The 11,169-nt window shown below is 47.9% G+C and overlaps 1 protein-coding gene across 1 annotated transcript; it reads right to left on the bottom strand.

Moving 5' to 3' along the window:
* Positions 1–1,559: 1,559 nt before the first annotated feature.
* On the bottom strand, positions 1,560–4,626 carry LOC123123907 (RNA polymerase sigma factor sigF, chloroplastic). Its single transcript, XM_044544559.1, has 8 exons — positions 4,256–4,626; positions 4,026–4,165; positions 3,743–3,858; positions 3,185–3,650; positions 2,836–3,066; positions 2,581–2,721; positions 2,236–2,433; positions 1,560–2,099 (listed from the first exon to the last, which is right to left on the bottom strand). The coding sequence occupies exons 1-8, from the start codon at positions 4,344–4,346 to the stop codon at positions 1,803–1,805; spliced, it is 1,680 nt and encodes a 559-aa protein (XP_044400494.1). The 5' UTR covers positions 4,347–4,626; the 3' UTR covers positions 1,560–1,802.
* Between the last annotated feature and the right edge of the window lie 6,543 nt (positions 4,627–11,169).

The following is an 11,169-nucleotide window of genomic DNA, read 5'->3' as shown; positions in this document are numbered from 1 at the left end:
AAACAAAGAGGAAGGTAATCTCCTTTGCCCTTCCATTTTTGTCAAATCCTTTAAGTTTTGATGTATTTTTTGGCCCTAGGTGTCACTCATCCACGTCAGCGAGCGTCGTGGCGGCACGGGCATGTTGACCTGCTTCCCATCCGCCGCTGTGGATGCCGTCTATGGGGTCACCATGCTCGGCGGTAGGCAAATGTTTAGTGAAATGCCGTGCTAAATTTTTTGCAACATTTTCTCCCTTCTTTGAAGCAATGGATTTGTACATGGAGTACCTCTGCAAGCACTACGTTGAGTCGTCCGACGAGGAGGATTATGTCCTTGCAGATGCAGAGCATGCGGAAGAGCATGTTCTCAGTTTCCAGGGATCAATCAAGGTGATCGAGTGCTGAATCGGAACATGGCGTGGGGCATTTGACACTGAGGGACGACTGCTTTGCCCCCCATGCCTTAATTTGCGGATAGTTTTCGTCGGCGCTTTCGGATACCGAAAATGTGTTCGAACGCGTCTACAACGGCGTTAAGACCTACGATTACTTCTTCATCCTAAAGAAGGATGCCCTTCGAAGAATTGGATTCTCTAATTACCAAAAATACACAGCCGCTTTGCGAGTACTTGCATATGGCACGACTGCAGATTCATGGGACGAGTACCTCTGGATATCTGAGAGCACATCCACAGACGCCATGGTCAAATTTGATTCACATGAATTAAAAAAAGACAAGATTAGAAAGGCATCTCCACTTGAATCTTATAGGATTAGGAAGTGTTTGATGCCACAAGAAAAATAAAGGAACCATAAAAAAAAAAGGTTTGAGTGGATGAATTTTTTTATTCAAAATGGAGTGCAAAGCAGCTGTTTGAAATTTCCATAAGGGTTCCAATCCTACAAATCAAACAGACTATAAAGGAAAAAATTAAATCCTCTAGAAATCTAGGCCTCATTCGGTTTGGAGAAATCAAAACGTAGGAATTAAGAGTAGTATAGGAATTTGATAGGATGGCACTTGCCAACCTAAGAAATTGTCTTGCCTCGTTCGTACGCACAAAATTAGCTTTGTGTGGATGTGTAGATTCCTCCAAAAACACAGGAAATGAATAGTATTCCTATGAAATTTCCGTACGCGTTTCATACAAACCGAATGCATCTATATTGTTCCTACGTTTTTCTTATAGAATTCCTCCAAACCGAATGAGGCCCTAATCAACGGAGCCCCAACCGTAGCAGGTCTGCAGGGATCAAAGGGATCCTGAGACACACAAAGACTGAAAAGGTGAGAGTGTGTCATTGGACAAAACACGGTGATGGTCCTATCATGGGTATGATCAGCTGCCGTCTTCAAAAGACAAAAGGCTGTATCTAGCCAGACTCACAGCTCACAGGGCATACTCAACAGACTTCACTTGGCTGCAGTCCAAGTCCTAGGTGCATGAAACCAATGTGCTAGTGACAATTTCTTTTTTTGAAACAATCTTAAGGTTCATTTTAGTACCTGATGACCCGGGAAAACAAGTGGCATACGTACTTGGTTGCAATAAATTAATTGCAGTATCAGTATGTATGTAGTATGTACCACCATCTTAATTTGCTGCGAAATTTTTAATTACTTACACTCTGCAAAAAAACATGGCACTGAAACTCTGAAAGTGTGTGTTGTGTGTTTTCTGCTTCAGCTCTAGCTAGGAGGCTTGCACATGTCAGTGGGGTTCTAGCTTCTTAGGCTACATACATACATACATACATACATGTGTGTTCCCTTTTGTATGAATGAACAATTGAGCCGAGAGCAAACGAGGCGCTGCCTAGCTAGCCGTTGGAGGTCAGCAGGTCCAAGTAGACGTGGAACCCCTGCGTGGACACGCTCCTCTTGAGCTTGTCCAGCGCCCGGTTCTGGAGCTGCCGGATCCGCTCCTTGGACAGGCCGTACATGTCCCCGATCACGTGGAGCGTCTTGGGCTCGCCGTCGTAGATCCCGAACCGGTGCTCGATGATCTCCTTCTCCCTCGTGGTCAGGATGCCCAGGAACTCGCGCACCTGCTGCCTCATCATAATCCTGTCCACCACCAGGTCCGGCGGATCGATGTTCGGGTCCTCCGTGATCTCCTGCAGCAGCGTCAATAGATTATCACAGGACAGCTCAGTTCTTGTTTATCTGACCGGCGAAAAGATCATAGCTCAATCGATTCAGTCCTGGAACGATCTGCAGTATGTTTTATACATAGTGTTTTGTTGCTAGTACCTGGAAGGTGACAGCGTCGTTGGACCAGACTTGATCCTGCATTGATCGTGGCTTTCTGGTCTTCGCTTTGAGTTTCGCCAGCTTCTCGATCGTGATGCCCGCACGCCTAGCTACATTTTGGTTAGTAGGCTGCTCCCCTTCTAAGATGCACTCCAGCCTTGCTTTCCCCACCTTTTTCAGACGTGCATACACACTCTCCTGCACAAGAAACACAAAGGTCACACCATTGCATCTGGAAATCTGTAATTTTCAGGAATTAGTTATGCCAAACTAAAATGAACCTGTCCCCTCTCGAACATGGATGGTAAGACTAGAAGATCAAGGTGAACTGAGTTCAGGTCATACCGGCAACCGAATCAGTCTCGAATGCTTGAAGATAGACTTTTTGATCGCTTGGCGTATCCACCAGTACGCATACGTGGGGAACCTGCATCCCTTGCTTGGATTGAATTTCTCGAAGGTTTTCATCAACCCACAGCATCCGTCCTGAAATCAAGGACAGGAAAGAAACATTTACAACAGGATATTGGCATGCATAGGTTTTGCAGTAATGAGTTGATCCTCCTTTCTGGGGAAAAAAATGTAAAGAGTGAAATTAACCTGAACTAGGTCCTCAATGTCAAGGCCATATCCCTGGTATTTCCTAGCTACGTGTATCACAAGGCGGAAGTTGGAGCGGGCCATCTTCTCCCTGCAGCGCCTTCCCATGTGTATGGACGACTGCAGTTCCTTGCAGCTCATTCCTACGGCCTGAGCCCACTCCGGAAGCGTCGGCTCGCGGCCACACTGTGCTTCTAGCCTACGCTGAGCCTCCTCTAGTTTCATAAGGTTCTGTGCATGGAAAGTCATCGTATCCTTGAATTAGCAAGCTGAAATATCTGCATCTCATCTGGGCATCAAGGAAAGGATACAATGGTATAAGGTGTTGTAGAAGTTGAAAAGAACATGCCTGTATTTGACTGAACAGGTGTCTCTCTTCCTTTGCCGTCAAGAACTCTGTCGTCTCGCGGTCTCGTAGGAACAACCTGAAGGGTTCATCTGGACCGAGAACCCTGCCATACTTCTTTGGCTTCTCTTTCTTCTTTGAATCAGCAACACTGCACTGCACAACATCAGTACTGCTTGTTGATGCCTGAGGAACATTCCGCTTCTTGGATCTCCTCTCGAGCAACCGTGTAGACCGAATAAACACTTGCCCATTGCTCAGCAGCTTCTCGTACGGGTGGGTGGACTCCACACTGGTTGCAAGCGTTGGTGGTACATTCAGCTGGGTGGTTGAAGGGCTTGATCCATCTGCCAAAAAGGCCACCTCCTTCATCAAGGTTGCCGAGGTTGTCTTAAGATCCAAAGTTGGAACTGATTTTGCCGATGGCGTTGAAGTTGAAGTGATTGCAGAGGTAAAGTTGTTCTTTTGACTACCAATCAAATGTGATTCAGTTAATGTCAGAATAAGCAGAAAACAATCAATTTGCGCAAGTAAGCAGAAACAGGGACTGAGTGTCATTACCCAAAGGCCTGCTGGTAAATGACTTGCCGCTGCAGGCCTCGCAGATAGCTCTCGAACTCGCCCTCTGCCCCGTCTTCGCCTTTGAAAGTCTTCCCTTCCGTGTGCTGCTCCAAGGCCTTAGTTGAGACAGACAAGACAGAATTTATTAGCACTAGCACTAGCAATGGGACAGAGTCCAGTGTAGAAGTATTTATTTATTTATTTAAATGAATGGTGTTTCTATATTTTTAGCCATCACGAGCTCTTGACCACACATGAAAGGAGGAAGTGTTGGGCAACCAACCATGTCCAGCAGGAACTCCAGCAAGGCCTTCTCGCCCTTCAAAGCCACAGAGCCATGGGCCTGCTGCTCCTCGGCCACGAGCGAGGGCGAGTAGTGGCACGCCGTGGATGCTCTGCCCGTGCTGTCGTGTATCATCGGAACTGCACAAAACAGATGAGCCTCAGGGCTAGGCCAACAGATACCAGAAAGAAAGGAGAGGCAAGGAAAGTTTGTAGCAGTACTGAAGATACCTGATGCGCGGGAGGGGGATGGGGAGGACCTGAAGTTTGGAGAGGAGGTGGGGAAGAGCGGCGACGAGAGCAGGCTCCGGCTGGAATTCATGTCCGGGGAAGAAGAAGAAGAAGCAGCAGCTCACAGTCACAGGTGTCTGTCTGGTTCAGTGCCCTCCTCCTCCTCCTGTCCTATCCGTTTTCATCAGAGGTGTTTTGATTGGTGAGGGAGATCGTGTTCACTAGATGAGGGATCAGCGATGATGATTCCCTCCCCTTTTACCACCTACCTACTCCTACTTCCCATGCTCCTACTCCAGCAGAGCAGAGCAGGGAGCAACAGCGGCCGACTGATTGAGTGAGACAGTGAGTGATATGGTTATGGAGAGAGGGGAGAGGAGTGGAGGCTGCTGTAGCGAGCGAGCGAGCGAGGATAAGGCGCGCGCGCTGCACCATGGATTTTGCTGCCAAGCCGGACCCGCAGATCGACACGTGTGCAAATCGCTTGATTCCTTGGAATTATCCTCCCTCAAAATAGCAACCTTTTTTTTACTTTACCTGAAAATTATCCTTGGAAGGGCTCGCGCTCCCGCTCGTCCAAGTCCAACCGCCGGCGACCTCGACCACGGTGGAGCTCGAGGTGGGCATTCCGCCCAACACCCTGCGGGCACGCACCGCTGGTCGACGAGATCACGGCCTGAGCTGACCGATTCTTGGCTCTTTAATAATGCAGCCCGGATTGCTGCCCGCGGGCCAGTCGCTGAGGTTCACGGCGCCGGTGCACGTCGGCGACGAGGCCGTCGCGGAGATGCACGGCAGTTGGGACCACCGCCGGCGCAAGGAACATGTACCGCCAAGGTCGTCTCCTCTCTCGTTCTTTGCTTTGCTGACAGCATCTCCAGCCGTTTGGCCCCACAGGTCGCCGCGATATTTTGTACAAAATATTGCATACTCGGCGATTTTGGCACAAACTCGGCAAAATTTCATTGAAATTTGTAAAAAAACATAAAAACATGCAAACTACGCCTAGCCACTGCGCCCGCATCCACTGCCCGCCATCTACATGCCGAGAAGCCTGTAGAAGCGGGTGTAGTCGCCGCCGCCGCCGTCGTCGTCGTCGCGCGCCTCGCCGGTGCTGCCGCCGTCCCTGCTGCAGCCCTGGCCAGGGTCGTCGAGGCGCGGTGGGGCGCTGGACGGCCCGGCCTCTTCCTCCTCGTCACTGTCAAGGACGATGACGCCGTCCTCCTCGCGCCCGCGGCGCCGTGCCTGGAGCTCCGCATACACCCGGCGCTGACGGAGCACCTGCTCGCGGACATAGTCCTCTTTCGCCCACTTGAGGGCGGACTCGTCGTCGGGGGCCACCATGTCGACGTGCTCCGGCTTCACGGGGAGCAGCCCTCGCTCGGGCTTCGGCCACCCTTGTTGATGTCGAGGGCGCCACTACGGGTGCGGCGCCCGAGTGGCGTCTCCCCCGGCTCGGGCTTAACGGGGCGGCACGCCGGCAAGCCGGAGCCCGACGACGAGGACGACCCCAGCTCCATTCGCCGCGGCGTCCAGGAGCTGCCACGACGGCGAGAGAAGGATGGCCGCGAGTACTCGAGGGTGCGGCCTGGCACGCCCCACCACTCGCGGGGGATGACGCCGTTGGAGGAGGCAATCTACTCCTCGCGGCGGCGCGCGAAGTACATGGACCACATGGTGTGGCTGTCGGCAGCGTAGCGCGGCTCGTTCCGCTGCTCCTCCGTCAGGGACGAGCGGATGCGGGCGATCTCGGCCCGTCGTGCCGCCCCTTCAGGCATCGGGACACCGCCGGCGCTTGCGTATCTATAATTTTTTATTGTTCCATGCTATTATATTGTCTGTTTTGGATGTTCAGTGGGCTTTATTATACACTTTTATATTATTTTTGGGACTAACCTATTAACCGGAGGCCCAGCCCAAATTGCTGTTTTTTTTTCCTATTTCAGTGTTTCGAAGGAAAGGGATATCAAACAGAGTCCAAACGGAATGAAACCTTCGGGAATGTGATTTTTGGAACAAACGTGATCCAGAGGACTTGGAGTGCACGTCAAGCAATCAACGAGGAGGCCGCGAGGCAGGGACAGGCGCCCCCCACCCTCATGGGCCCCTCGTGGCTCTCCTGACCGACTTCTTTCGCCTATATATACTCATATACTCTGGAAACATCAGAACAGAGGACGAAACCCTATTTCCACCGCCGCAACTCTCTATACCCGTGAGATCCCATCTTGGGGCCTTTTCCGGCGCTCCGTCGGAGGGGGCATTGATCACGGAGGACTGCTACCTCAACACCATAGTCTCTCCGATGATGTGTGAGTAGTTTACCTCAGACCTTCGGGTCCATAGTTATTAGCTAGATGGCTTCTTCTTTCTCTTTGGATCTCAATACAAAGTTCTCCTCGATTCTCTTGGAGATCTATTCGATGTAATCTTCTTTTGCGGTGTGTTTGTCGAGATCCGGTGAATTATGGGTTTTATGATCAAGATTATCTATGAACAATATTTGAATCTCCTCTGAATTCTTTTATGTATGATTTGTTATTTTTGCAAATCTCTTCGAATTATCAGTTTGGTTTGGCCTACTAGATTGATCTTTCTTGCAATGAGAGAAGTGCTTAGCTTTGGGTTCAATCATGCGGTGCTCGATCCCAGTGACAGAAGGGGAAACGACACATATTGTATTGTTGCCATCAAGGATAAAAAGATGGGGTTTATATCATATTGCTTGAGTTTATCCCTCTACATCATGTCATCTTGCTTAATGCGTTACTCTATTCTTATGAACTTAATACTCTAGATGCATGCTGGATAGCGGTCGATGTGTGGAGTAATAGTAGTAGATGCAGGCAGGAGTCGGTCTACTTGTCATGGACATGATGCCTATATACATGATCATGCCCAGATATTCTCATAACTATGCTCAATTCTATCAATTGCTCGACAGTAATTTGTTCACCCACCATAATACTTATGCTCTTGAGAGAAGCCACTAGTGAAATCTATGGCCCTCGGGTCTATTCTCTATCATATTAATCTACCGTTATTTCTATCACCGTTTATTTTGCTTTCTTTACTTTTAGTCTTTATCATAAAAATACCAAAAATATTATCTTATCATCTCTATCAGATCTCACTTTTGCAAGTGGCCGTGAAGGGATTGACAACCCCTTTATCGCGTTGGTTGCAAGGTTCTTATTTGTTTGTGTAGGTACGTGGGACTTGAGCGTGGTCTCCTACTGGATTGATACCTTGGTTCTCAAAAACTGAGGGAAATACTTACGCTACTTTACTGCATCACCCTTTCTTCTTCAAGGGAAAACCAATGCAGTGCTCAAGAGGTAGCATCGCTCAACCTCCACCCCCGGCACACACATGTCGGGGGCGCCGGATACTCGGCCTCATAGAGGAGCCGCGCCTTCGGTTCTTGGAGATGGCGGCGGCCGAAGCCGTTCGCCGCCGCGCCGTCGCCTGAGAACCTCTCGGCCATTTGTTCGTCGGCGGGAAGGGGAGAGGGTGCTGCTTTGTGTGCCGGAGAGCGGGGAGAGTGTTGCTTTGTGCGCCGGAGAGGGAGGAAATGAGAGTTGTGGCGTCCACTGACGGGGATGTCGTCTTTTATAGCCGCACCGGGGCGGCGAAAGGCTGCCTGCCGAGCGACGCGTGGCGGCAGAGGGCGGGACGCGCGTCGCGGCGCCTTCACTGCGCTGCCCATGAGGCATCAATGGAGGCTGACCGGCACGGTAGCGCGGCAATCTTCGCATTGATTCCCGCGAGAACCGAGGCGATGTGGGCGACGAAGCGGCGTCTCGCTGACTCGGCGGGCCCATCTCCGTTCGCGCCAAAACCACTCGCCCCGGCGCCCCCAGTGCGCCGGGTACGGCCTGGGTCCGCCGGCGCCAGTTTCGGCTCAAACCGGCGAAAAACCGGCTCCTGGGGCGCGACTGGGTCGATTTTCGCCCACCGACACGGAAAAATCGCCTTGGGGGGCTGTTGGGGGCGCGGCTGGAGATGCTCTGAGACCACGGTTACATTTTTTTACAAGCAAGGGATCACTTGTAGTGTTTCTTATCTTAAGAGTATCTTCAGCGGAGCCGCTATATCCACCTGCCCCGTAAAATAGAAGTTGCACAACATGTGCACTTTTGTGCCACAAGTTGAAAAATACGAAAAACTGATGGTGAAACTTGTCTCAGTGTGCATATACGGTTCAATTCTCGGATGAAGCCATATATGACGATAGCGTGGCATGACAGCGTGGCACCGGGCCCACTGTCAGTGACTAGGATGAGTTGGGGCGGCGCTTTTTTGCAGAAACCCCCTAAATTAATAGCAAATCTTGTAAAAAAACCTATGACCGTTGGGCCCCACCTGTCAGGAACAGTACGAAAGGGATAATTCATATGAAAAATAGTGCCAACGCGACTCGATCCCGCGACCTCCCAAACCTATCGAGCTATGCCCACCTGACCAATTTTGAGTTCGTTGTCTAACATCTACTCCCTCTATAACGAAATACTTGTAGTTCGGGAACTACGAACTACAAGTATTTTGGTATAGATGGAGTAGTGACCAACACGCGCAGGGGACTTAAAATGGGTGGCAGTCAATGCGACCGGTTTTTCATATGTTAGTTTTTTTCTTTTTTTGGATTTAAAAAAACGTAAATCATACTCACATTAAAAGACAAAGTTCAAATATTCTTATTCATATATTATAGAGGGTTTCATGAAAAAGGGTTGACATGTTTAATAAAAACTCATAACATAATGTCTGTAATACATTTAATAAAAAATAAAATAGTATTTTAAAAGTATTCAAATAACTAAAGTGGTATTTAAGAAGTATAAAAACGTTAATATATTTTAAAATAATATTTAAGAGTTTTCATTTGAGAACCTGCAGTCTAGTATTAAATAGGCTTGTATATAATTTTCCATAAATCTTATTGTTTATTATTGTCTAATAATAAATAAATATTTTTGCAAATACACAAACTTCATAAAATAATGTGAACACTTTTTAAAACAATATAACACTTTGTATATCCTATATATGAATTAAAAACATGAAGACTTTCCAAAATTAGGTGAACATTTGATCAAATATATATTTTTAAACTGTACTTATATTTTATTAAATATATATTCATTTTTTTAGTTATAAAAATATTATGATAATTCATAAAAAATATTTTTATTATAATTTGTTTTTCAAGTAATACATTAACATATTTTAGTGTTACATGAACATTCTTTGAAATAAGTTATTTTATTTGTATTTAAAATATTATAATACACGAATATTCTATCTCTGTTATTTTACTGTGATTAATTTACATAGTTTCACAAAATTCCATAAAAGGAAAAGAATCTAACATATGAAAATGGGCCGCAGTGATTGCAGCCCATATAAGCCCCATGTGTGTGTGTGTGTTTGTTTATTCTCAAAAAAGGTGATTAGAGTTAGTTCCCCTAAAAAACTGATTAGAGTTTGTGTGTGTTTATTCTCAAAAAAGGTTGATTAGAGTTAGTTAGCGTAAATGAATTTGTCTCATAAAAAAACTTATTGTAAATGAATGTCTAAAAAAGGTTATCCTAAAAGGTCAACAGAGTCTTATTGGTTTTGTGGCTAGAAAAGCAAGGTTTGGAGCAGTTGGTCGCATGTTCGAACCGTAATATGTACTGTTTTTCCTAAATTTTCTCTACGTACTGTTTCCTGATAGGTGGGCCCGGCGCCACGCGAGCAGCATATACAACTACAGCCAGAATTGAACCGTATATGCACACCGAGACAAGTTCGGGCATTAATTTTCTGTATTTTTTCAACTTGTGGTACCAAACTGTACATCCTATGCAACTTCATGTACCACCCATGCATTTATCTCTTTCCTCTATCTTGGAGGGAGCGAAATTGCATGTCAGCTGCTTCCGCCACCGGCGGCGCCGCCTCCCGAGCTTGATTCCGGCCACCCCGCCTCGAGCGCCGGCCTCCACAACATGCCGTCGTACTCCTGCCTTGAGTGTTGGCCACCACGCCTCGAGCACTGGCCTTCGCAACAGGGCGTCCTGCCCTGCCTCGAGCGCCGGTGCCACAATAGGGCACCTAGGAGCGCTCCGGCCGCCTCGCGCTGCCTCTAACGCCGGCCCCGCGTGAAGCTCTAAAGGCTGTCGGAGCTCGAGCCCGCGCCCTTGTTCCGGTCATGCTCACGAGCATCGTTGGGGTCTTTCGAGGATCCAATTGTAATTTAGATTTTGTATTTAGGGTTTGTTGTGTTATTTTGTAAGGACATTATTGTAAAATCAACCGAAATCACTAATTAAAGAGTACTCGTTGCAAAGAACACTCCACCCTCCCAGGTCACGACAAGTGGCGCACATGCAGCGCGCCACTTGTCATAACCTGGGAGTTTTCCCTTTTTTCGTAGATCCGTTTATTCAAAATGTTTTATCTCTTAAACCGTGCGTCCAAATCTCAAACCGTTTTCACCATTCGATTCCTCGCGTCGAGATCGTCAAAACTAGATCCCATGTTGATAGGTTTTGACGAACTTTTTTTTCATGAAAAAAACCAAACAAAAAAAGGACGAAAAAACCAAACCGAGAGCACTGTTTTTTTCCCTTTCCGAAAGAGGCACGCCCGTGCCTCTCGCGAAATTACAACCGTGCCTCTCGTGGAAGCAAAACCGTGACTCTCGTGAAAGAAAAAAAAACAGAAAACACATTTTTTCCTTTCCGAAAGAGGCACGCCTGTGACTCTCGCGAAAGCACAACCGTGCCTCTGGCGAAAGCAAAATCATAACCCTCGCGAAAGAAAAAAAAACAGAAAACACGTATTTTTTTCCCTTTCCGAGAGGCACGGCCGTGACTCTCGCGAAAGCACAACCGTGCCTCTCGCGGAAGCAAAACAGTGACTCTCAC

Source organism: Triticum aestivum, chromosome 5D (genome assembly GCF_018294505.1).
Source record: "Triticum aestivum cultivar Chinese Spring chromosome 5D, IWGSC CS RefSeq v2.1, whole genome shotgun sequence".
NCBI classification, from domain to species: domain Eukaryota; kingdom Viridiplantae; phylum Streptophyta; class Magnoliopsida; order Poales; family Poaceae; genus Triticum; species Triticum aestivum.
Note: the sequence above shows the minus strand (reverse complement) of the source record. Positions and strands in the feature narration are given on the sequence as shown.